The sequence below is a fragment of the Dromiciops gliroides genome, chromosome 1, assembly GCF_019393635.1.
Source record: "Dromiciops gliroides isolate mDroGli1 chromosome 1, mDroGli1.pri, whole genome shotgun sequence".
NCBI classification, from domain to species: domain Eukaryota; kingdom Metazoa; phylum Chordata; class Mammalia; order Microbiotheria; family Microbiotheriidae; genus Dromiciops; species Dromiciops gliroides.
The window spans coordinates 271,765,104-271,792,563 of NC_057861.1; the positions used below are offsets into that span (position 1 = coordinate 271,765,104).

General features: G+C 39.2%; 2 protein-coding genes across 4 annotated transcripts in view; one reads left to right on the top strand and one right to left on the bottom strand.

Annotated features, from left to right (window-relative positions):
* The window catches only part of LOC122734358 (aspartyl/asparaginyl beta-hydroxylase-like), a 105,639-nt gene extending 104,255 nt beyond the window's left edge, over positions 1 to 1,384 (bottom strand). For all 3 annotated transcript variants that reach the window (XM_043975121.1, XM_043975120.1, XM_043975123.1), the window contains exon 1: positions 980 to 1,384. In XM_043975121.1, coding sequence (XP_043831056.1) covers positions 980 to 1,118 — 139 coding nt within the window. In that variant the 5' untranslated portion in view covers positions 1,119 to 1,384. The remainder of the gene's footprint in view (positions 1 to 979) is intronic.
* LOC122748311 lies at positions 1,117 to 27,460 on the top strand. The gene is made up of 3 exons (XM_043993976.1): positions 1,117 to 1,145; positions 1,190 to 1,767; positions 27,342 to 27,460. Exons 1-3 carry the CDS (start codon positions 1,117 to 1,119, stop codon positions 27,347 to 27,349), a joined length of 615 nt encoding a protein of 204 aa, XP_043849911.1. The 3' UTR covers positions 27,350 to 27,460.

Consider the following 27,460-nt stretch of genomic DNA (forward strand, 5'->3'; position numbering starts at 1 on the left):
ATGGTGGAATTTTACTAAATTGCTCTGCTTTCATTTCATTTTCAATTATCACTAAAACTTCAAATACCAGAAATAAATTCATTACCTTTTCTTCAACACAAAACGGCAAAAAAGCTCCTAACTCATTCAACCAATAGCCACGAGTCTCACCCCTCAATGTTTCTTAAATTCCCTGCCTCTCTCTGCAAATGAGGCAAGAGATGGATGGTTTAATCTAGCTCTAGTCTTTCAGCTCTAAGACCCTGCAGAGCTGGTTCCCCAAATTCTACCCTTTCTGGATACACCTCTGGCGAAAACGGGATCAGAAAGTTGCTTAGCAGCTCAACCCAACCCGAACCTAGCTAGGTCAACAAGTATAGCGCCAGGGATAAAAAGAAAAGCAAAGATCAGCCCCTGCCCTCAAGAAGCTCACAATCTTAAAGGGGAAGGGGCAAGGGAGGAGGACGAGGGAGAGAAAACATGCAAACAACTACGTACAAACTAGACCTATAACCCTGCTAAGACACATTGCATCGCACCTGCAGCCCCTACCCTGGGGTCCAGGTGAGGGGACCCGCCCGCAGCCCTCCATCACTAGGGTCTCCCTCCCAGCCCCCATGGGGCACATGTGGCTCGCCGAATCACCAGAGAGCTGCTCCCTCCTCCCTCCAGCTCACTTGGTCTTCAGCTTGCCATCACAGACTGCCTAGCGGAGACCCAGGAATAAAGGGGGAGGGGAAGGTAAGGGGGGGAGGGCAAGCAGGAGGAGGAAAGGGAGGAGAAAGAGACCAGAGGGTACCCCTGAGCCCTTGGCCTTCAGAGCCCGCAGCCTGCACCTGGTTGGGGCGGGGGGGACTCCTCGGCCTCCTCCTCCTGCTCCTTTTCTTCCCCCTCCTCCATCAGGGGCCGACAGGGGCGGGGCTGGGACAACCAGAGGCGAGCCCCATCCCGGCCGCCCCCCGCAGCTCTCTCCCCACCCCCTCCCGGGGGAAGCACTGACCTCTGCGAGACCCTGCGCTACTGCTACTGCTGCTGCTGCTGCTGCTGCCGCCGCCGCCACCACCCGCGCTGCTGCTGCCGGGGCTGCTGCTGCTGCTGTGGCCACCGCCGCCGCCCTTCGCGTTCTTCCGCGGGGCCATGGCGCGCGCTGCCCTGGGCTGCTGGGGGTAGAACTTGAGGAGCTGCGGGGCGCGGGCCAGGTAACGAGCAGGGAGCAGGCAGTTGGCAAAGAGTGGGAAGGAGCTGCGGTGGCGGCGGTTGCTGCTTGGCTACCTGGCCCCGCCCGCTACCACAGGGTTTCCTTCCCTCTCCACGTCCTGAGAGCGCGCGCGCCCACCCGCTCGCGTGGAGAAACTCGGGCTCAGTCCAAGGGAGTGCGCGCGCCGCGGCGTGCAGGAACCCAGCGGTCCCGCCCCCGCCCCGGGCCCGGCCCCCCCAATGCCCCGCCCACCTGGGGGAGTGACGGCACCTCACAACCAATCAAAAAGGAAGTTCTCCACGAAGGGCGTGCCAATTTTCTTCTCCGCCTCTCCCAAATTCTAGCTGTGCTGCTGCCACGCAACCGCGGGAGAGCGGGTTCGGTTCTCCAGTTTTTCGCCAGCCCTTTGGAACGTGGCAAGCTGGGCTCTCGCGAGCTTTGGAGGGCCGGGTCTGTAGGAATCCGGGGGGAGGCGGGGCGCTTGGAGAGAAGGGGGAAGCTGAAGGAGGGAGGAGGAGTAGACACGTGCCTGACCTCAGAGGTGATGTTTGTGCTGCCCTTCCATCTGTTTCAGGATGAGGATTGGTCCTGTAAGCACAATTTCTGCCTCCTTCAAGCAAATGATTAAAAAACGTAATTCAACTTCTTGCCAGCAGGGACGGATGGATGAAAGGATAGATAGATGGAGGGATAGAAGGATGGATGGGGGGCTGGGGGGAAGGGCGGGGTGGAAACTCTGCAGTATTTGCCTTTTTTTTTTTTGAAATGAGAAAATGTGGTCTGCTGTATTGCAATGTTTAAATAAGCCCGAGTTTGAGTGATTTTCCCCCTGGGAACCGGTTCATTTTAAGAATTTCGAACTGAAGGAAGCCCTCAATTGTTTTGTGCTAGCCAGATTTTCTAAATAGCACTAAACTTTTGAGAGCTTTCCAAGATGCATAACTTTCCTGCACAATGAAGATAAGAATACAATACTTGATCTTGGCGTTTAAATGTAAATACATTCCAATGTTCTTTTCCTACACCTGATTACTGTTGAAAACCTTGCCTCAGTTCTTGTTTTTGAGATCCACTTTTCTCATTAGAACCGCAGTTATGTGCTGTTGTATGTTCAAACCTTCATACTTTCATTCCTAGTTTCTATGATTTTGAGTAGTTTTACTTTGCAGAAACAAATTACCCATTCAATACTTTATTAAGCACCTACTGTGTGCAAAACCTCATCTGGAAGGTGAAGGAGATTCAGAATTTAGATAGGACAGTCCTTACCTTCATGAAGCTTTTTACAATCCAATAAGGCAACAGATCAACAACTATAAAGCACCCACTGTTTCAGGCACAGTGTTGGGCACTAAGGGATACAAAGACCACTTACTAGTCATTTCCTCACCATGCTGCCTCTGCTTTAGCTATCATCCTCATCTTCCTCCAACCCCCAATCTTGTACTCTGCTCCTGGTTACCTCTTCCCCATAAATGATCCTTTATCTTATCTTGTGTAGAAACAGGACTTCCCACCATTTCCTGACTATCTCTACACCAATCAGCTGAACTTAACTGCCACTACCCCCACCCCTTTCCGTTTATGGGTTGTCTTCCCCCATTAAAATTTAAGCTCTTTGGCTTCAGGGACTGCTTTCCTCACAATGCCTGGCATATAGTAAATGCTTAATAAATGTTTTATCTATCTGTGTATAACTGTGCTGGTTGGTAGGAACACAAAAACATAAATGAAACAGTCCCTGACCTCAAGAAGTTTCCATTTAATTGGGAGGAACAATACACTGTATATAAGTCTCTAAGAATAAGAAAAATAAATTCAAGGTAATTTCGGGAGGGAGACACTAGCAGTCTGGGTCTGTGGGAATATCTTTAAGGAAATAGCTCTTGAGGGCAACTAGGTGGCATAGTGGATAAAGCACCAGTCCTGGATTCAGGAGGACTTGAGTTCAAATGCAGCCTCAGACACTTGACACTTACTAGTTGGGTGACCCTGGGCAAGTCATTTAACCCTCGTTGCCCTGAAAAAAAAAAAAAAAGCTCTTGAACCTAAACTGGGGAAAAACAGGGATTCCAAGAGGCAGAAGTGAGAAGAGAGTCCCTTCTAAGAATGATCCTACATGTGCTATAACATTGAAGTATCTTGTGTGAGGAACAGCAAGAAAACCAGTTTTGCTGAACCGAAGGGTCCGTGGAGTGGAAGGGATGAGGGGAAGGAAAAGGAGAGAATTAATGTATAATAAACTTGGAAAGTAGGGTCCAGCAGCATTGTAAAGCATTTTGAATGCTAAACAAAGGAGTTTGAATGGGTCAATGGAGTTTATTTAGCAAGGAAGTGATATGGTCAGATTCCTTCTTTGGGAATATTACCTTGATAACTGTGCAGAGGAGGAATTGGGGAGGAGAGAGACTTGAAGCAGAAAAACCAGTTGCAGATTGTAGGAATAGTCCAGGTGAGAGGAGAGGAAGGCCTGCACCAGGTTAGTTGTCCCTGTTTTCTTCCCAACTCAGCTCAAGAGAGAATGGGAAATATGCAATAGAGTAGTTCAAAGGTAAAATTGACAAGGCTTGGCAACTGATTTGATAGGTTGAGTGAGGAGTTAAAGTTCAGTGAAGAAGCATTTATTTACTATATGCTAGGCCCTGAATGACTAGAAGAATGGTAGTGCAGGGGACAGACATAGGGTGGTTCAGCAGAGGGTTGGATTTGGGGGAAGATCAATTCTTCAGCACTTCAAAGATCTGTGATTATTTTCAACATAAATATTCTTTTGGCACAGACATATCACAAGACATCTATGACTTGATGTTCTTTGAGAGTTATTAAAATTGAAAAATCCATTGGCCATATGCCTAACCTTGCTATACAGCTCAGCCGACCTTGAACAATAGATATACAGTCCTCCACAGGCCTGTATTCCAAATTTTTCTAACTTAATAAGACTTGTTAGAGCTTGTGGCATAGATTTAAGAACCCAGAGTCCTCTCCACCCCACGTGGACTTAGAGAAGGACTTTATGACATGACACAGATAATAATAAAATACAATACATGCTAAATCAGAGAGTTGTTAAACAAAGTACTTTGTGAGGAGGAGAGATGGAAATAATTGACCATGGAAGGTTTCATGGAAGAGACTGAATTTAATTTTTTTTTACATAATAGTACATTTTTTTACCAATTACATGTAAAGACAGTTTTCAACATTCATTTTTGTAAGATTTTGAGTTCCAAATCTTTCTGCCTGCCTCCCTTACCTCACCCCTCCCCAAGACAGCAAGCAATCTGATATAGGTTTTACAGTACAGTCATGCTAAACATATTTCCACTTTAGTCATGTTGTGAAAGAAAAATCAGAACAAAAGGGAAAAACTATAAGAAAGAAAAAAACAAAAAACAAGTGAAAATAGTATGCTTCAACTTGCATTCAGATGCTATCATTCTTTCTCTGGATGCGAATAGTATTTTCTATCATGTCTTTTGGAATTGTCTTGAATCATTGTATTTCTGAGAAGAGCAACGTCTATCATAGTTGATCATCACAAAATGTTGCTGTTACTGTGTATAACATTCTGGTTCTGCTCACTTCACTCAGCATCAGTTGAATTGGTTTTTAAAAGATGAATGGGGATTCAACAAGCAAAGAGGGAAAAAGAGGATATTATAAGTAATATATAAGTTTTGTGAAAAGACCCAATCATTCTGGAGAGCAATTTGGAACTTTGCCCTGTCAACCTGAAAATTAATGAAACAATCAATATAGGAGAAATAAGGTCTTTAATCCGGGCAGAGGAGCTATAACTGGGAGTATCAAAAAGCAAGAATGCTAGGAATACCCAAAGATGGGGACTGAAGACAGGGTTTATATGGGGTAACAGAACGAAGGGAACTATAAGAAGCTACTTCACTCTAAATAGAAACTACTTAATGTAAATGGGTCCTTTTACATAATAAACTAAAGTCCAGGGAGTAAGGTGGGAATCTTTGGGAGAGAATAGTTTGTTTTGGGGGAAATCCATAAGACAATCTAGAGTCTGGAATTGACAAAGATTGGTTAGCCCCAGGCGATTCATTGGCCTGGGAATGGGGAGTAGGTAGGGATCAGTCAGTTCTCAGTAAATTGGGGTTATCAACCCAAAGGGCTATAGAACTGTACATACCCTTTGATCCAGCAATACCACTGCTAGATTTATATCCCAAAAACATTCCCCAAAAGAGAAAAAGACCTATTTGTAAAAAATATTATAGCAGCTCTTTTTGTAGTGGCTAAGAATTGGAAATCAAAGGGATGCCCATCAATTGGGAGATGGCTAAACAAGCTGTGGTATATGATGGTGATGGAATATTATTATGCTATAAGAAATGACAAGCAGGCAGATTTCAGAATGGCCTGAAAAGACTTGTATGAACTGATGTATAGTAAAATAAGCAGAACCGAGAGAGCATTGTGCACAGTGACAGCAATATTGTTTGATGAAGAACTGTAAATGACAACTTTTCTCAGCAATACAATGATCCAAGACAGTCCCAACGGATTAATGATGAAGCATACTATCCACCTCCAGAGAAAGAAGTGATATTGATTGAACACAGACTGAAGCATGCTATTCTTCACTTTCATTTTTTTCTTTTATTCAAGTTTTCTTATACAAATGACTAATATGGTAATGTTTTATATAACTGCACATGTATAACCTATATCTGATTGCTTACCACCTCAGGGAGAGGGGAGGGAAGGAAAAGAAAGAGGGATAAAATTTGGAACTCAAAATTTTAAATAAAAATGTTTATTATGAGGGGCAGCTAGGTGGCACAGTGGATAGAGCACCGGCCCTGGAGTCAGGAGTACCTGAGTTCAAATCCGGCCTCAGACACTTAACATTTACTAGCTGTGTGACCCTGGGCAAGTAACTTAACCCCAATTGCCTCACTAAAAAAAATGTTTATTATGTAAATAAATGCATAAAAAATTAAGGAACTATGAGCATAAGCAAAAGCACAAAGACATGGGGGATGCTTATTCAGTGAATACAGTATACTAGTTTAAGTATAACATAAGGTGTATAAAGGATACCAAAATTAGCTAAGATTGAAAAGGTAGTGTTATTCCAGACCATAGAAAGCCTTGAATGCTATCCAAAGGAGTTTGGACATTAGTTATATAGCAATGGGTAGTCACTGAAGATTCTTGACCTAATGCATAACTTGACTCTATGCCTAAGAAAATTGGATTTTAATATGATATGAAAGATGTATTGAGGTGGAAGGAAATACAACTTTTGGTATTAAATATTAAATTGGCATAGTCTGTCATCATAGGTAAATAGGCGAGAGTTGGGGAAGAATATCCCCCAGTCTTCAGATTTGCTGAGGAAGCCAAGTATCCAGGGTATCTCTATTTCTGTGGTCTGTTTTGACAGAAAACCTGATTGAGTTTGGGTTCAACAACAGATAAAGCACTACTGAAAAGAAGCTTGAAGATGTAGTATCTGGGGCATACCATCATAGTACTCGCTATAATTGGGCATGTTTTTTTTAAATTAGACCAAATATACCTCTCAGATATTTCCATTCATCTCCAAGTGACTTCATTGAGATTTACGAATGAGTGCTTTTGAGTATCTTAGGCATAATGTGTCACAATAACAGTTTTCTCTTGCCCCCCCCACTACTGCCAAATGTTTCTAATAGCTTTGTTCCTAAACTAAAGTTAGAATATTTTAATTTGAACTCTAACTTCCAAAGAAAATGATGCCTTTCATTTGTACTCTCTACCTACCTCAGAAATAGTGAAAAAGGTAAATTTTATTATTACATGAAATTCTGTTATCAAAACTAAGAGAGTACATTTCCTTTTATCATAGCAAAACAGCATGTACAAGATAGAATATAGATGCATTCAGAATTCTATATTTTTCTATACAATAGATTTTACGATAGTGAATCAGAGCTATAAAAGATGAGTTTGGAATTTTATACATTTCAAGCTCTTCTGCTTCCTCTCTCTCTGTGTCTGTCTGTTTCTCTTTCTCTCTCCTGTTCTCCAAACGGTAGTACTCAAAGAAAATATAGCAAAGAGGGAAAATGAGCTGTTGTTCTTACTAAAACAGCTTGGGAGTTTATAATCTAATTGAAAGTGAAGGGGCAGCTAGATGGCACAGGGGGCAGCTAGATGGCACAGTGGTTAAAGCACCAGCCCTGGAGTCAGGAGTACCTGAGTTCAAATCTGGCCTCAGACACTTGACACTTACTAGATGTGTGACCCTGGGCAAGTCACTTAACCCCCATTGCCTGCAAAAAAAGAAAGTGAAAAGATTTGGAGACTGTATTATAAATGAAACTAATTTATATCCTTGAGTTAAGGTGGGAACACACTTCACTGCTGAGCAACAGTAACTAAATATAGTATAAGAGTAAACTGGAATTAGGAATGTGTTTATGTAAGTAACAAAAACTGAGAACATACTGAGAAAAACCATAGGATTTTTCCCCCTGGTAGTTAATTCAAGGGAAAGTCAACTTCATAATGATCAGACTCCATACTTCTCAGTCCCTAAGACTCTCTCTGATAATAAATTTGGGATTTAGGAAAGGATATTGACTCTTTGAAAACCCTAGGATATCATTGAGAGTGATCAGCTATTAAGACAAACATGGAAGAAAGAGGAGTGCACTTGAGTGAGAAGATCTGGGTTTGAGAATCCTACTCTACCAGTTGCTAGCTATGTGAACTAAAATAATGAACAGTGCCTTACCCAATGCCAAGGGATGCCTTAGTGAGGAAATATTGGTTGGAGATATTAAAGAAGTAATGTGAAAATAGGCATACCAAGCCTGGGTCAATTAAATTAAAATACCAATATAATTAAGAGAAAGTAATTGGCAAATGAGTAAAAATATAGAGAAATTTTATGTTAATTTTGGAAATTAAAAAACAAGACTCAATTATATTGTCTATTTCCTTCAGACACACCTATCTATGACTTACATAGTAGATAAATCCTAGAGAGTTGCATGAACTTCACTGAGACTAAATGACTTGCCTCAGGCCACATAGGTAGTATCAGAGGTCAGATTTGAGCTCTGGTCTTCCTAATTCCATACCTAGCAAGCTATCCATAGACCTGCCTCTCAATGTACTCAGCCCCAAAGCAATGATTCTCAGATGTGTAGTAGAAACAACTACTGTTTTGATAACTTCACTTTCCCAATTAACAGAAAATATCCTGATACTAGTTTCTAGGCTTCTCCAAATTCCTCTAGTACAACAATGCAAAAATTGATTGAATCACCTTCAACTAAAATCTTCTAGGTGATTTATCAAATTAACAACATTGAAACAATTAGATAGCTTTAATTACCCTTAATTGTTGATGGACACTACTTGACTCATTTCTCATTAGCCATGACCTATTCCATTTAATATTGTCATCATTTCTACCTAAAACTGCTAAACTACAATTATTCAGGTACATGATTAGCATAGCCAAGCTTTAGAAAACCCAAAGGATTCCACTAAAGACCATAACCATCATGGAAAGCAGGGAGGTGCTACAGTACTAATTCAGTAAAATCTAATTGGCCTAAGACCTAACAATTGCTGATCATATCTTTGAAGCATCAAATGTATTTAAGAGCACCATTTGTAAGAAGGGTTATTGATAAGTTCGGAGACAATACCTGTAAACTATCACATTCATATATGTGTGTGTGTGTGTGTGTGTGTGTGTGTGTGTATGATCTCATCTCTGCAGATATGCAGTAAGTTCTAAGTGTTTTACAACCCTTCTTGGATATCGCCACGGTGCTGACTTCATCAAAAGATCAGCCTATTTATGTGCTGGCAGATCCCACTGAGCTATAATCAGGTATTGATATACAGCATGGATTGATTATATATTCATTGCAACAACCTGCCAACACTAGGGAAGATGTTCATCTAACAACACAAAGCTGCAATTGTCCCTAAGTGGTTGCAGCATTAAAATTTCACAATATTCAATTTTCTTCCACTTTGAGGGGTTTTATAATCACACTTACTGTGTGATTTATCATAATGCAAAGGCATATGCAAAGGATGTAGAAACATGGCAGACTCAACCTGATTGGCAGAAATCTGTGTTTCCAGTGGCTCTGCACAGTAATCTGGCAATAAATATGGTAAAATGGGTTATAGAGGAGTATTTATAAACTCAAATATAGATGCACCATTCATATGGATATTTAAAACTTTAGAAATACCTTAAGCAGGTTGTTTTGAAGCATGAGAGTTAAACTTGGAGTCAGAAAGATGTGAATACAAATCTTACTTCAGATACTACCTGTGTGATCCTGGACAAGTCACTTGATCAGTCCAAGCCTCAACCTCCTTATCTGTTGTAAGGATTAAATGAGATAATATGTATAGCACTTTGCAAACCTTAAAACACTATATATATATATATGCTACCTTTTAAGATACAAAATACTAAGTATATGCCAAGAGATAGATTGCTTGAGTTCATGTGGAAATGGCCTAATTTATTTCTTGAAAAGGCTATGGTATGCTTTCTGCATACTATGCCTTGTGTTGTCAATCCAGGGGGATTACTCCACTTCATTGATTTTCTTATGGTCTTTGACAATGGAACTTGTATTTCTGAAACATGTCTTAAAATAGAATGAAGGGGCAGCTAGGTGGCACAGTGGATAAAGCACTGGCCCTGGATTCAGAAGGATCTGAGTTCAAATCCAGCCTCAGACACTTGACACTTACCTTGAGCAAATCACTTAACCCCAATTGCCTCACCAAAATAAATAAATAAATAAATAAAAATAGAATGCAAACAGACACATGGCCAGGGATGAAGTATATCTAATAAAAGATATCAAGAATGTGTTTGCGGGGCAGCTAGGTGGCACAGTGGATAGAGTACCAGCCCTGAAGTCAGGAGTACCTGAGTTCAAATCTGGCCTCAGACACTTAACACTTACTAGCTGTGTGACCCTGGGCAAGTCACTTAACCCCAATTGCCTCACTAAAAAAAAAAAAAAAAAAAAAAGAATGTGTTTGCCTAGATTCTTTTTGTTGTTATTATTACATTTAAGTTCTGAATTGAGCTTGTGGACTGAAGCTAATGACCTCAGATGTCTATATAAAAATGTCCAAGGCTAAAATAACAAAAAAGAAAACTGGAGGTTTTAATGCAAGGAGGAAAATTCATCATCATAGGTATCATTGACACTTGGTGGGAAGAGACACATGCCTGAAATGGAGTTATTGAAAAGAAATAAGATACATAGATGAAGAAGTAGAATAGCATTGTAGATTGGGGGGGGGGGGCAATGAGGGTTAAGTGACTTGCCCAGGGTCACACAGCTAGTAAATGTCAAGTGTCTGAGGTCCTCCTGAATCCAGGGCCAGTGCTCTATCCACTGCACCACCTAGCTACCCCAGTAGAATAGCATTGTATCTTAAGAATATATATACTCGGGGGCAGCTAGGTGGCACAGTGGATAGAGCACTGGCCCTGGAGTCAGGAGGACCTGAGTTCAAATCCAGCCTCAGACACTTAACACTTACTAGCTGTGTGACCCTGGGCAAGTCACTTAACCCCAATTGCCTCACTAAAAAAAAAAAATTAAAAAAAAAAAAGAATATATATACTCATGTATATATTCATGGGAACCAGAGTGGGAAAACATGGCAAAGAGCATTTGGGTTATGATCAGCAGAGTAAGAAATAGACATGATTTTGTCATTAGAGTATTTTATGAACCATTTGAACAGAAAGAGAAAAGAGAGAAGAGTTTGGGAAACAAGTGTGGTATATAGACATAGTAAAATAGTGAGTTATCCAGTGAATAAAGAATTCATTGTTTGCTGAAAGAAGAGTAACAAATAACTTCTTGATTTGTCATAATGCTATTTTCACCTTTCAAAATATGGAGGAAGGCAAAGAGGAAATTCAGTTCTATAGTTAATTCTCATAAACAGGAAAAAAAAACTGGTTACTGTGATAGAAATGATGGGAACCTTTGAGGAAAGCAACTTCTCTGGAATTTGTGATAGAAGAGGAGAAAACCATGAAGCGTCTGATATGCATAGGTGTCAAAGATTACAGAACAAATATAGAAAGGGCCCCAAGCACTAAAGTCAGCCCAGAAAAAATGGGGAACTCTCTAGGATGAAACCGGAAAGGTATCAAAGACTGGAAAAAAGGCAAATATCTCAATTTTTTAAAAAAGAAATTAACAGAATCTGCAAACTATTGGCCAGGGTACTCAACTTCGATTCACAGGAAAATTCTAAAAGAGTGTATTAAACAGATGTTTAATGACCATATAGCAAGGGAAATGGTGATTGCAAAGAAGCACATTACCTCATCAAGCAAAGGTGATGACAGCCTAATCTCATTTCCTTTTTTTTTTAACTATGTTTCTAAACTGGTAGATCATGAAAATGCTATAAATATAATGTTCCTAGGTTTTATCAAAGCATTTAATAAAATATATCAAAATATAATTCTTGGACAAAAGATTTACAAATCATCTGTTATGTGCCAATCACTATAATTAGAAAATACAAAGATAAAAATAAGGATAGTCATTACCTTCAGGAACTTAGATTCTTACAGAAAGAAACAGGACACTTAGGAAAGTGATGGCCAGTGTTTCATTCGGAAAGTTACAGGCATGATGAATGGAGTCACAGGAGAGTTGATTGACATAACCTTTTGAATAGCAAAGGCAATATTGACTTGATCATGTTCCAGAATAAGAAAGTGGTGGTAGAGAGGAGAGAGAGGGCACCTATGTTATCGTAAAGCAACAGGAAAGAAGATGGCTGGGAAGAAAACTGCATCAGTAGAGCTAATAGGAAATAGTCAGCTATGTGAGGGACTCATATCTGTGGGGCCCAATGACAAGAGTTTGACTAGTCAGTAATATAATTAGATGTATTGGAAACTAATGATTAGATGGCAAAGTGACAGGAATTATTCCACTAGAGTGCTCCAGGGATAGGTCTATGTCCTTGTGGTTTTTTCTTTTTTTAACATTTTATCATTTATTTAGGTAAAGGTATAGATGACATCCCCATCGCTCCAAGGACTAAGAAGGTTATCATCTATATGTCCTCTGTTCTAGGCAGGTAACATCTAGAATCTGTTCTGCTAAACATAGTTTAAGAATATTTATAAACTAAGGACTGTCCAGGGCCTTGACTTCACATAATATGACAATAGTTTGAAGGAACTTGGAATACTTAGTTTAAAGAGGAGAAGATTCAAGAGGAATATACATAATAGCTTTCTTAAGGTATTTCAAGAGCTATGATGAGGATAAAACTTGTTTGTTCTGTTTGACCCCAGAGGGCAGAACCAGGAATAATTGGTGGAAGTTACAAAAAAGCCAAATAAGGTTTGATATAAAGAAAAAAACTTTCTAACAATCAGAGCTGTCCAAAAGTGGAATGTGCTGATTGGAAATGTGATGGGTTCCTTCTCATCAGAGGTCTCTGAATAGAGGCATGTAAAATAGGAATTCCTTTCTCCTATAGTTTGACCTACATGGCTGGTAAGGTGTCTTCTTTACAATTCTTTAATTCCCAGAGTAGAGAAGTTGTTTTCAACCTGTGGCTCACCCAGATTTATTGGAAAGGAGCCCCCAAAATCCATAAATAAGCAAACATGCTTTCTGGGACAAGAGAGACAGAATACATTTTTTGGTGAGAGTCTTGAATGTCCTTTTCAAGGATACCATGTGTGATCATATAACAGAGATCTCTCTGAAGCAAGAGTGATGGGAAGAAGGGGAAGGGGAAGGAAATGTCAATTGAAAGGTGCTACTTCAGTGCCCTACCTCATCCTGACGTGATTTGTTGATGTAGTATTCCCTTCTTCTGCAAAACCAATGTGTTGAGAATATATGGTATGCTGAGGAATAGACCAGTGCTCCTTTGCGCCAATATGAGTGTTATCCACGTTCTAGATATGAGGAAACAGGTTCAGAGAGATTACAGGACTTGTTCATAATCAGCCAATTTTCAAGTGGTAGAGCTTAACTTGAACCCAGGTTTTAGTGACTTCAGGGACATGGTATTTTCTTATTACCTTTTATAGCTGCCATTTCTCTAGGGGATACTGTTGTCCTCAGCGTAACCAGTATTTACTATTACTAAAACTTCTCTCCTCTACTTAGTTTCAGTGGCCCCACTAGGAATTATGAGAACTTTCTTATACTTTGTATATTATAACTAGATTTTAAGTTATTTCAAGGCAGACACCCTGTCTTATACTTCTTTGTATTCCCCATAAGGTCTAGCACAGCTACTCACTCAGTAAATATCAGATGATTAATTAGTTATTAAATTAGTCACCTAATCGCCATAATCACCACCATGTTTCCTCAGAAGGACCTCCTAAAGCTGGTCCCAAGTACAGTAATAACTATTCAGAGAATGCTTTGCAATAGCAGAAATCTTTCTCCTGTCTCCTTTGTTTTTAGTTCCTGGGAATAAAGGGCACACGGTAGCAAACTAATTTAATTAACTTTTATTCAGTACCTATTATGTGCCAGGCACAGTGCTAAGCATTGGGATACAATTAATTAAAAAGAAAGACACTCCCAGCCCTCAAAGAGATTACAATCTAGTGGAGGAGACAACACACAAAAAGGCTTGATAACTGGAGGGGATAGGGAAGCAGCAGGTAAAGAGGAAGATCTCTATAAAGAAAGACTTTGGGAGGAGTTTCATACCCCACCTCTCCCATCAGAGAGGAGACCTGAGGGAGGTATTATCAATTTATGTATTAATTGTTTGCCTTTTGCTTCATTCTTAATGTATCAGAGACCTGCAACCCTCTCCAATCATATGTTTTCTATGATTTCTTTAATTTTTCTACTTATTTTTTATATATCATATTTGATAATCTCTGTAACCTTTTACCATTCCATTGTATTTTTATTACATTTTCTGATATTCTAGCCTTTATTTTTCCCCACCCGGCCCCTCAAAAAATAAAAAGAAAACAATTCCTCATCACAAATCATAAAATTCAAGACAAATGCCCATATTGGCCATGTCCAGAAATGTGAATATTTAGTTCATCCCCTCTCTGTTATGTGGTGGGTGGCATTCTTCATCATAAATCCATTAGAATAATGGTTAATTATTGTGTTGATCAGAGTTTCTAAGTTCATTCAGAACTATTTATTTGTACAATATTGGCATTAAAGTATAAATCATTCTCCTCTTTCTGCTCATTTCCTTCTGTATCAGTTTATAGATATCTTCCCAGGCTTCTCTGAAACTGTCTCCTGAGAAGGAGGACAGCACTTCCAGCAGCAAGGCTTCCGGCTCTTCTCTATTTGCAGGATCTCATTGTTAGAAGGGCCCTTCATGATTATTTAGTCCAACTCTTACATTAATAAGAGTCCCCTCTAGTCTAGCTGAAAAACTCAAATGAAGAACTCTTCTTAGGGCATCCTATTCCATTTTTTGACAACTCTAATTATTAGGAAGTTTTTCCTTACATTGAGTTGAAATCTGCCTCCATAATTTCTGCCTTTTATGCTTTATTCTGCCATCTGAAGCCAAAAAAAAAAATGCTTAAAAGACAGTTACCATAGTCTCCCTAAGTCTTTTCTTTTCCAGGAGAAACATTGTGTCATTGCATACTACCTAGGTGCTTCACCATCCTGGTTGCCCTGGTTGCCTATGCTACAGCTTAACAATATCCTTCATAAAATGTGGCATAAAGAACTGAATACTGTATTTCAATTGTAGGCTGAATAGGGCAGTGTATAATGGAAATATCCTTCCTTTATTCTTTTCTTTTTTGTTTTTTTGCAGGGCAATGAGGGTTAAGTGACTTGCCCAGGGTCACACAGCTAGTAAGTGTCAAGTGTCTGAGGCCAGATTTGAACTCAGGTCCTCCTGAATCCAGGGCCAGTGTTTTATCCACTGTGCCACCTAGCTGGCAGTCCACTAAAACCCCTAGATATTTTTTCATGCAAACCATTGTCTAACCATAGCCCAAATATAGGACTCTGTGTTTATTCCTATTCCTTTTTTTTTTTTTTTTTGGTGAGACAATTGGGGTTAAGTGACTTGCCTAGGGTCACACAACTAGTAAGTGTTAAGTGTCTGAGGCCAGATTTGAACTCAGGTCCTCCTGAATCCAGGGCCAGTGCTCTATCCACTGCGCCACCTAGCTGCCCCTCTATTCCTTTTTAATTGTCATCATTATAGACTCTCAAGAAGGTTTTGACGTCTGATTTTTATACAGTGGGTTAGCCATCCCTCCTATATAATTTATTTGCAAATCAGATAGTTATGCCATCTAAGCTTCCTTCCAAATTATTAATTTTAAAATGTAAAATAGAACAGGACAGATAAATAGGGTACTGCTATAGAGATGTATTTCCAGGATGACATCAACCCAATGATGACTACTGCTCAGTATTATTCTGGTCCTCACATACCCTTTACCCTCCACACTCAGCAGTACCCCTTGGCCTCACCAACTTTCTCCCTCATCCTGCCTCAGGTAATCTCAAGTTTTGAGCAAATGAAAAGTAGCTCTTTACTAAAAAGCTAGAGATCTTTCTTTCTGTTTCAGTTTTTTTTAAGTTCTGGTATTCTGGGGGCAGCTAGGTGGCACAGTGGATAAAGCGCCAACTGGCCCTGGATTCAGGAGGACCTGATTTCAAATCTGGCCTCAGATACTTGACACTTACTAGCTGTGTGATCATGGGCGAGTCACTTAACCCTCATTGCCCTGCAAAAAAAAAAAAAAGTCCTGGTATTCCCTTCCTTCCACCCCATTCTCTCTCCACATGCCTTAACAAAGTTATACTACCCAAATAAGAAGCCAGCACTTCTTTACTTGGGAATTTGGGGTGTTTTTTTCTTTATTGTGGTTATGATTACAAATAAGCCAGCATGACAATTTGCCACCCTACTTTGAGGAGTTAGTTAACTGCCATGTCCCAGTAATTCCAGCCTATCCTCTCTTCTGTTTATGCTGAGAGGAATCTGTGCTCAGAGGAAGAGGGAAATGTTTATGCTGACTAATTAATTTCTCCAACTGTTGGGAACGGTAGTATGATATCAGGGGTACAAGATGGACTCCAAACCCCCAAATTATCTCTCCCATCTGTTCTGAGAGGACTCAAATGCCACAGCAGCATGTTAATTTTCTTTAGTTTGTCTTTGATTCTGGCTAAAATACAAATCCCTGTAGGAGAGGTAACATTTTAAGATATTATCAGACATTTGCACTTAAATGTTAATGAGTTAGTTACTTTAGTAGGAGCCAGTTTGAGATGTGGTAGAACACTGAGTCTTTGAATAGTGAAGGAACCAGTACCATTAAGGGAAAGAATTCAATAGAAATTGGAAGTTGGAGGCAGGAGAGCAAAACTTTACCTATCTAACAATTTTGCTTAAGATTAGCACCATTCCCTAACTCCTAATTTCTGTTTGCCAAATATGGGTATATCTACATATTGACCCTTTTTCTCTTCAGAAAGGACTGTCCAGTAATTAATTTGGTTGAGCACCTACTCAATTTATTGGGGGTGGGGAAAGGGATAGACTCCAAATACTTGTTTGACTAAATTGTTCAAGCACAGCCCACAGCTCTATATTTGCTATAAATGAGAATATGAGAATTAAAGTGATATTCAAGCAATTCAGGTTGAACTCCCACAAATAGAAGTCAACAAAGAATTCATTTCTCCCAAATGTGCTCTAACCACCCAAAATTTCTCTCACCATATGTCATTTGGCTTCATGGTTGCATTTTAGAGATTTTTTTTTTTACTTTTGTGTTTTATGTGATTATGATAAAATTTTATTAGCATCTTTATTGATGTTCTTCATACATAAAAATTTGGGTAGCAGTAAATTCTGGATTTTTTCCCAGTTTCCTCATTTTTAGATAATAGTACTTCAAACAGCAAACTCAATATGAGTCAATCTGTGATCTTATTAACTTTGTCAGTTCTATCCCATTTGTTTTTTTTTTAAGAATTTTAACCTGATGAAAATGCCTCATTTATTTCCTTAAATTTATTTTATTTTCAATTCAGAGAATGAAACAAGCATTTCCATACCACAGCACTATAAGAAATATGATTTCATATTAAACTGTAAGTCTACCATGTATAACTTGTTATTCCCTCAAAATATACAACAAACTTATCATATCAATTTCTTTTCTTCCTCCCTCCCTATCCCCAGCCTTGAGATGGCTACCATTAGACACATATAGGGATAGATGGATGGATAGATAGGTAGATAGATAGATAGATAGATAGATAGATAGATAGATAGATAGATAGATAGATAGATAGATAGATAGATAGATAGATAGATAGATAGATAGATAAGAGAGATTGATATACATATGTAAAATTATTCTATACAGCTATTTATCAATTCTGTCTCTGGATGCAGATGTCTCTCTCTTCATATGTCTATTTTTAATTTGTGTATTTATAATACAATAATTTAGTCATTCAGTCATTCATTTTCAGTTTTGAATTCTCTCTTCTTTACCCCTCTTCTATTAATTGAGAATGCAAGAAAAATAACACTCATTATAAATATGTATAGTCATGCAAAATTAATTCCCACATTAGCCATCTCCAAAAAAAAGAAAAAGAAATAGAAGGAAACATGCTTCAACCTGCATTCTGAGTCAATCAGTTCTCTATCTGGAGGTGAATGGCATGTTTTATCATGAGCTGTTTGGAAATGTGACTGATCATTGTGTTGATCAGAGTTCCTAAGTCTTTCAAAGCTGATTATCTTCACAGCATTGTTGTTATTGTATAAATTTTTCTCTTGGTTCTATTCACTTTACTTTGAATCACTTCAGGCAAATCTTCCCAATTTTTTCTGACACAATCCCCTTCATAATTTCTTATAATAAAATATTACTCCATCACTTTCATATATTATAAAATATTTAGCCATTTCCCTATTGATGAGCATCCCCTCAGTTTCCAATTCTTTACCACCACAAAAAGAGTTGCTATAAATATTCTTGTACATATGGGCCCTTTTTCTCTTTCTTTCATTCCTTTGGCATATAAACTGAGTAGTGCTATGTCAGGGTCAAAGGGTATGGGTAATTTAATAGCTTTCGGGGCATAATTCCAAATTGCTTTGCAAAATGGTTGGACCAGTTCAAGGCTTCAACAGCAGTGCATTAAAGCACCTATTCTTCCCATAACCGCTCCAGCATGTCATTTTCCTTTTTTGTCAACTTAGTCAATCTGATGGTTGTGAAGTGGTACCTCATTGCTATTTACATTTTTCTCATTATCAGTGATTGAGAGCATTTTTTCATAGCTCACTTATTTTTGTAGACTTTTAACTGTATGCAGCACTAAATCATTCAGATGATTTCCAGAGACCAGGGCTAACAATATAGGAATGTACATTCATATATATGAAGCCAAAGGACCCCAAAATATGCTAAGCTAGATACACAGGTACACATATTGTTCACTTACAAACTGCTCTGTATGAAAGAGCAATACCTAAAAGGGGCAGTATACTGCACTTTAATAAAACAGATGGGATGCAAATGGTACTTGGGATACACTGTCTAACGCAGCAGGACATTTAGTCCTTTCTGTCATTACGATATGATGCCCTGAATCTGGGTGGAAAGAATGCAGGAAAGGTTGGTAGTGTGGCATGGCTTAGGTCTTTCATGGTCTGGGGCAGTCACTTTTCCCAAACCCAACACCATTTCTTAATGTTTGTCAGATGGATATCAGTTTCTACTAAACCTGGCAGGAGCCTTCCAAGGGCATCATATAAATATCCACCTGATCCACATCTGTAACAATGACAACAACAACAAAATAACTCTCTTTTCCAAACTACACTCTGGTAATGCTGTTCTGTAATAAAAATAATGATGATAATAATTTACATTTAAATAGTACATTTAAGTTGTTGAAGTGCTTTATATGCATTGTTCCATTTGAGTTTCATAACAACCTTATGCAATGGGTGCTACAAGAAATACAATAACTAGACTTTTTGTACCCAGGACAAACACCATAAATAGTGCTTGGGGCAAGCAGCACACAAAAGGTATCCTCAATTGGGAGGGAAGTGGACTTTGGCCCCTCTGGGGAAACAGACCCCAAGGCACAGGACACCAAAAGGTGGATTATGGGGAGGCTATTCCCGGCCCTGCTTCCATCCAGAAAGCTTTTGAAGAGGGACTGAAAGAAAGCTTGTAGTATTCCTCCTTACCCTCCAAAAAACCTCTCAAATTGTCATGTTAGACCTCAAAAGTGTTTTGCTTTTTACTGCCCCCTCCCCCAATCTTCACTCCCTTCTTTCACCTCTCCCCCCCCCCCCTTTTCCCCTTCCCCTCCCACTTTCCCTCAGGACAAAATATATAACTATACCCACTTTAGTGTTTGTTATTCCTTCTTTTAGACAATTCTGATGAAAGTAAGGCTCACTCACTCCCCCACTCCTTCCCCATCTTCCTTTCTATTCCATAAGCTTTTTCTTGTTTCTTTTATGTGAGCTACTTTAGACCCTTCCACCTCTCCCTTTCCCTTTCTTCCAGTGCCTTCCTCCTACCAGTTAACTTTATTTTAAAGATGCCATCATGGATCAGCTAGGTGACACAGTGGACAAAGCACCAGTCCTGGACCCAGGAGGCCCCAAGCCCAAATCCACCCCAGACATAAGCCACCCCACCCTGCCTGCCCACAAAAAACAAGGATAAATGCTTTACAGAAATCATCCCTTCATATTCAATTCACACCTATGCCCTCTAAGTATATTTCTTTCAGCTGCCCTAATACTGAGAAAGTTCTTATGAATTCAAAGTATTATCTTCTCATGTAAGAATGTAAACAGTTTAACATTTAAATGTCTCTCATGATTTTTTCCTGTTTACCTTTTTATAGTTTTCTAGGGTCTTGTATTTGAAAGTCAAATTTTCTATTCAGTTCAGGTCTTTTCATCACAGATGCCTGAAAGTTGCCTTTTTCATTGAAGTCCCATTTTTTTTTTCTCCTGAAAGAATACATACAGTTTTTCTGGGTAGGTGATTTTAGGTTGTAGTCCCAGTTCCTTTGCCCTCTGGAATGTCATATTCCATGCCCTCCAGTCCTTTAATGTAGAAGCTGCTAGATTTTGTGTTATCCTGAGTGTGGCTCTACAGTATTTGAATTCCTTTTTTCTAGCTGCTTACAATATTTTCTCCTTGACCTGGGATCTCTGGAATTTGGCTATAACATTCCTGAAAATTTTCCTTTAGGAATCTCTTTCAGGAGGTGATCAGTGGATTCTTTCAATTTCTATTTTACCTTCTGCTTCAAGAATATCAGGGCAATTTTCCCTGACAGTTTCTTGAAAGATGATGTCTAAGCTCTTTCCTTGATCATGGTTTTCAAGTAGTGCAATGATTTTCAAATTATCTCTCCTGGATCTATTTTCCAGGACAGCTTTTTTTCCAAGAAGATATTTTATATTACCCTCTCTTTTATTCATTTGGATTTGTTTTATTGTGTCTTGGTTTCTCATAAAATCACTAGCTTCCCAGAGGCAGCTAGGTGGTGCAGTGGATAAAGCACTGGCCTTGGATTCAAGAGGACTTGAGTTCAAATCCAACCTCACACACTTGACACTTAACTAGCGGTGTGACTTTGGGTGAGTCACTTAACCCTCATTGCCCTGCAAAAAAAAATCACTAGCTTCTATTTGTTCAATCCTAATTCTTAGGCAATTAAAAAAAAATTTTAATTAAATTAATTAATTAATTAATTTTTTGTGGGGCAGTTATTTTCTTCAGAGAGCTTTTGCATCTCCTTTTGCATTTGGCTTTTCAAGCTGTTGACTTTTTTCTCATGACTTTCCTGCATCACTCTCATTCCCTTTCCATTTTTTTCTCTACCTTTCTAAATTTTTCCACTATAACTGTGATGTTTAAAGTCTAAATGTGGGTTCTAATCTGCCCCCCCCCCAGTTTTTTAGGGGGGAAGATGGCTAAAATCACTGGTAAATTCAGGAAGAGTTTAGGCTTTTAGGTATTTATTAAAGTGTATTAGAAATTAGTGAAGAGAGAGAGAGATTGAGAATAGATTCCTTATAACATGGAAAATCTTAGTTTAGATCTATTCAGTATAGTCAGAGAGAAAAAAAAAAAACTTCCTTTCCTAGCAGCCAATGTGAAGTCCTTCACCATGCCAAAGTCCTGGATGAAAAGAGGCCCTCCCTTTTTCTCCATCTCTCCTGCCACACACCAGTTCCTCAAGGAAAAGGGGAATATCCATCAAGCTAACCTCTGCTTCCTAGTTCCTGTCTCCCTTCCCAAAAGGGGAGATCCTTCAAGCTAATTGGTTGAGAGTGGTTTCCTGCTCATGTCAGTAGTCCACAGCCTCTGAGAACAACACGTCACTCAGGGCCAGCCAGGTGTGGTCTCCATCCAATCACCCTTAAGTAGATTCTCATCCAATTCAATCAATTCCAAATCAATTCTCAGGTGGTACACCTGGGCATCTGCCAAATCCCATTATTTTATCACATCTCTCTTACTTTCTCTTCAAAGTCCTTTTTGAGCTGTTACATGGCCTGAGACCAATTCATATATTTTTGGAAGCTTTGAATGCAGGAGCTTTAACTTTGTTATCTTCTGAGATTGTATTCTGGTCCACCTTTCCCCCAAAGAATTTTTCGATGGTCTGCTGTTTTCTCTTCTTACTCATCATGACCACCTATTTCTTGGCTTTTAACTCTTTCTTAAAGTGTAGCACTGCTTTCAGGACACACTGTTCCAAGCTACAGCTTAGCTCAGGGTTTAATTGGGCTTGTTCTCAGCCTGCCTAGCCTGTGAGTAAGCACAGCCCGCTTTCTCTTTGACCAGGAAACAGAAGTCTGATTGAAATCTGATTCTCTATGGTCAGAAGCTTGGATATACCTGTGTGACTCCCCCATTGGGTGGCTGTCTTTTGAGTTTGCTTGCTGGTTCAGAATATGGGTGTCCCACCCCAGTTCCAGCAGAGATTGCAGCTATTCCCTCCAACCGCTGGATCCCCTCACCTGTCCATTAGTCAAGCTTCAGAAGAAGCAGCTGAAGATTCCGGGGCTCTGTAGGTGCTGCCTGCTTGAGGCTGGTCTTGCTCCATGCACTGAGCTCCTCTCTCAGCCCAAACAGCAGGTGATCCCAGTCACTTAATTAAGCCATCTTTGGCTGGAAAAGAGTCTCACTCTGTTCTTATGTGGGTTATGCTGTTCCAAGAGTTGTTTTATGACATTATTTTTGGAGGTATATGGACGGTGTATCAGGAGCTGGGAGAGTCACAGCCTATCCTCTGCCATCTTGGCTCTGCCCTCCAATAACAGCATTTCTGTTGCATTTATTATATACCAAGCCCTGTGTTAATCATTTTACAAATATTATCTCAATTGATCATCATGACAACCTTGAGAGCTAGGTGCTATCATTGTCTCCATTTTACAGGTGAGGAAACTGAGACAAACAGAGGTTAAGTAACTTACTCAAGGTCATAAAACTAGTTTAGATTTGAATTCAGTTCTTCCTGATTCCAGACCCAGGACTCTATCCATTGTTCCACCTTGATACAACATACTAAAAGAAAAGAGCACTCTGTTCAATTCTGTCCCCAGGCATGGACATAGCCAGGTGTCTACATCAATTATCAGTCTGTCTTACCACACAGGAGGCAAAACTTCCCTAACTACAATTCCCTCTAGTTCTTGCTGACCTTGTCTTTGTAGCTTTCTCCTTCAAGCTCCATATGCTACACCTGTGTCATGTCACATCCATCATCAAAATTAGCTGGGCTGGTTTGGCCACAAGACCAAATGGAAGGTGTCCCAGTGTTGGCAGTCTCTGTGGAAAGACTATCTCAGCAGACGGATTCCCTATACTTGATGTCCCTTTCCTGTAACAGTTGGAGGTACAGGGAAGTATAAAAGATTTTATCATTGGGATGACATATTAGACATTTTCACAGAGCACGAAAGAGCAAGTAGGAACTTTCTCTAGAGTCAGGTCAATGAAGAGGATGAGAAACTTGTAATTAAATGGATTAAAGTTTTTAAAAATAGAAAAGAATTTATCTGTATGGGAGAACAGAATATATGCAGGATTTCTGTATCACAGTTCTTACTATGTCACTTCTTTGCTCAAGAAGTTTCACTGGTTTTCTATTACTCCCTAGAATAAAATAAAAATTCCTCTTTTTGGCATTTAAAGCCCTTTACAATCTGACCCCAACCCATCTTTCCAGATTGATTTCATTTTGTTCTCCATAGTGAACTCTATTTTCCATCCAAACTGGCCTACTTGAAATTCTCTACCTGTGCAAAATATTCCATCTCCCGTACAAGTTGCCCCTGAAGCCTGGCATGCTATTTCCTCACCTCAGGGAATTCCTGCCAGACCTCAAAGCTCTTACTTATAAAGTGCTCCCTCCTTTAAAAAAAGGTGTGTGTGGGGGGGTCCTGATTTCCCTGGTTTTTAGTGTTCTTTCCTGCTCCCCCTCCTGTTTGCTTTGTATTTATATTTACTAATCTGTGTAAGCTTTGCTTCCCCCAGTACAGCATAACCTCCTTGAAGGCAGGGATTGTTTAGCATCTGCAGCATTACACTTGATAACTGTCTGTAGAGTCGAATGAACAGCCAGTGTAAAGGTTAGCAGATATTTTGGAATTTTCATTGACAACATAAATGGGAATTTAGTTCTGTGCATTCTGATATGGTATTTGCTGCTATATGAACTGGGTGGATCATTTTATGCCAGTTTTTGGGGGGTTTTTTGGGTGGGACAATGAGGGTTAAGTGCCTTGCCCAGGGTCACGAAGCTAGTACACGTCAAGTGTCTGAGGTTAGATTTGAACTCAGGTTCTCTTGAATCCAGGGTCAGTGCTTTATCCACTGCGCCACCTAGCTGCCCCCATGCAGTTTGTTTTTTAACAAAATTTATGTTATCCCCTGAAACTTTGGAGCAAGTGAGGGCATGCATGTGCATGCATATGTGTGTGTGTGTGTGTGTGTGTGTGCGGATGCATGTGTGTGTACGTAAATATACCCCACTTAATGAACAAACTCAAAAAGTTTTTCAAATCTTTTTCTTGGTATACCATTTCATGTTAGTTTCCAGTTACAGTATATTTATTACTTACAAGTAAAGGTGCCATTGTTAGGTTACATATATACAAATTCCATTTCAATATACATATACACACATTATATTTACGTATATATATAATATAATATATATATTGTGTCCCAAAAGTGGTTTAGTGCAGTTTTAAGCACTAAGACTTTGCGAATACCCTGTATATGTATTTTAAATAGTGAGAAACCATTCTAACCTTCAATAGTTTCCAGTGGTAGTAACTTAAAAAAAAAAGACTAAGAACTTTCTGTAGCAGTAATAAAGACTATCTCAGCTAAGCTACAATATCCAGTCTAAGCTACAATGTGGGATAGTTAATTAGTAAGTTAAATGTGAAGTTAAGACAGATCTGTTTTCAAATCCTGCTTACAACTTACTAGCTGTGTAACCTTATACAAGTCACTGAATCTCAATTTCCTCTTCTGTAAAATGATAATAAAAATCCCTGAAGTTCTTACCTAACAGAGTTATTAGGAGGTGCAAATGAAATAATGTCTCTAAAAATGCTTTGCTAATTTTAAAGCATTTCACAAATGTCAGTTAATTTTAGTATAATATTACAAGTATAATTACAAGTATAATAAAAATGTATAACCTCAATACTATCTGGGTGCTCTAGCTATCATGTGACATATTGGAACTTCCCATGCACAGAAAAACTCAAGAGTGTTTTATTAAATGAGGAAAACTAAAATACCACTATTATTGAATGAAAAGAATAGTGAGACATTTGGCTAACTTCATATGACTTTTAAATAAACTCAAAGTATTTTAAATTATACTAGCTTTACATTGTTAGGTATCACAACATTATAATACTCTATTGCATTTAATTAAATACATTTTATTTTTTAATTATTAAAATTTATTGTTGAATAGCTTGCCAAATTAATTATTAATGACAGGCTTACTATTAGCTATTAATATTTTGATGGCTAACTCTTAATAAATGAAATTTTAGTTTATATGTATACATTCCTTGAAATTTTCTGCACATTTGGATAGGTCTCATGTGGTGGATAATGAATGAGTCAACCAAGATCCAGTTAAGTGAGACAAATATTCTCCTTCAGACCTTAACCTTGTCCACTCCCAGTCAGTATTAGTCATTTCCATGGGGGCTCACAGCTGTGAGGAGTGATCTACATACCTGCAAAAATATATATGCAGCTCATGCAAATAAAAATTGGATAAAAACAAAGGAGAAAAAATATATGAAGAGGCAGAAGGAATTGCTACATCATCAGATGGCTGGAGGATAAGGGGTAGGTGGGGTGGGGTAAAATGTTGTTGATGTTGTTTGTCCTTTGTTCTCTAAAAGGACACATGACATAGGGTAGCAATGTCAGGACTTGCAGTGAATTGGATTTACGTGAAGGAGGGCTGTGCAAATCACCAGCCTCACTTTCTTCTCCAGAACCATCTGAGTCCAGTGGCAAGATACATATCAGGACACCTGGAGATGGCCCCAGTAAGTGATTTGCCCAGGGTCATGCAGCAAGTAAGTGTCAAGTGTCTGAGACAGGATTTGAACTTACATCCTCCTAACTCCAGATATAGGGAGGCTGTACCCTCTTTGGAGGTAGCAGCTTCTTGTGTGCTAAGGGATGATGCTGTATATCTACCTATATGCATTAAAAAGATAATTCATCTGGTAATTGTCAGAAGACATATAGTGATGGTTGGTGACTTTCTGCTGAGGTACAGAAATAGCTGCTTGTTGATCTGATATGTAAACTAGAAAGGTCTCCTGTATTTCCAGGGCATGTTTCTGGGATGTGATAATGACCCTCCCAAGGTATGGGAAGACTTGCAAGTGATACAAAATCCTCATAATTCATGTGGGAACAAATTAAACTATCAGAAGGATCATAGAAATATTGTTAAGTATTGTGAAAAACTGGGGGGTGGGGGAAAGTCCTGAAAATCTTAGAGGCAGAGGTGGTGTTTACCTTACTCTTGCCAACAGATTGTAAGGGCTTTGGGAGAGAAGGGCAAATTTGGGACGGAATAGCTGGCTAAAAAGATAGTATTGCAGAATAGGATTTGGATTTCTGAACCAAAGTTTAAAGTAAAGGAATGATGGGCCCTTGTCCAGGGATGGAGTGGATACAACAAAGGCTGGTAAAAATATATTTGCATGGAGCTGTGAAAATCTGATTAGAAGGGCTTAAACTGAAATTGGAGAGGAAGGAAGAAAATTACTTGCAGTTATCTGTCAAGCCAGAGAACACAGAGACAAACAGGCATGGTACAGAAAGAAGAGGTATAGAAAGAACCAGTAAATTAAGGAAGAAAATATCCAGGAAGGAAGTCAGCAATAAAACAAAGCACCTCAAATGGGACACAGATGCGTAGAGTATAAATAACAAAAAAAGAGAAAACTAAAAACCTTAATTTAAGGAAACTAATTTAACTTCACAGATATCACTGAATCTTGTTGGGACTCCAGACTGTGATATAACATAGAAATACATGGATTTCATTATCCAGAAATTAGACAATAAAACTATCTTTGGATTAGCAGCTCATTCCCTTCATTGTTACCATAACAGTAGATTGGAAATGAGATCATGAGGCACCCACCATTAAAAATTCTGTCACAGATATGGCTAGGGGGACATTTCTTAACTAATAAGGAATAAAAGTAATCACAAAAGATAAAATGGATAATTCCTGGTGGCCAAATATTGAAGTACTCAAATGGATCTCTAATCTCATCAAATTTGAAGCTCCCTCCAATAATGCAGATAGCAATCCATTCATGCCTGCTTGTCCTGTGCCATGAGTAACTTGGTATTGCTATATGTCAGTAAGACTATATGCCCAGAATGCACCCCTCCTCCCCTTTACCTCATAGAATACCCTTCCTTTTAAGTATATAGTTCAAGTGCCATCTCTTACAGGAAACTTATCTCGATCCCCTCAGTTACTAGTGTACTCCATTAAAAATTATTTGGATCTAATTTCTCTATATTTCTCAATGCCAGCTCCCTGAGGCCAGAGAAGAGATGAGATTCTTCTGGCAAGAAGATGGGAGTGGTGGTGGTCAGTGATGGCCCCTTGCAGAGGCTTGGAAGTTCACAGTTCACCAGCCCTTGGCCTGTCT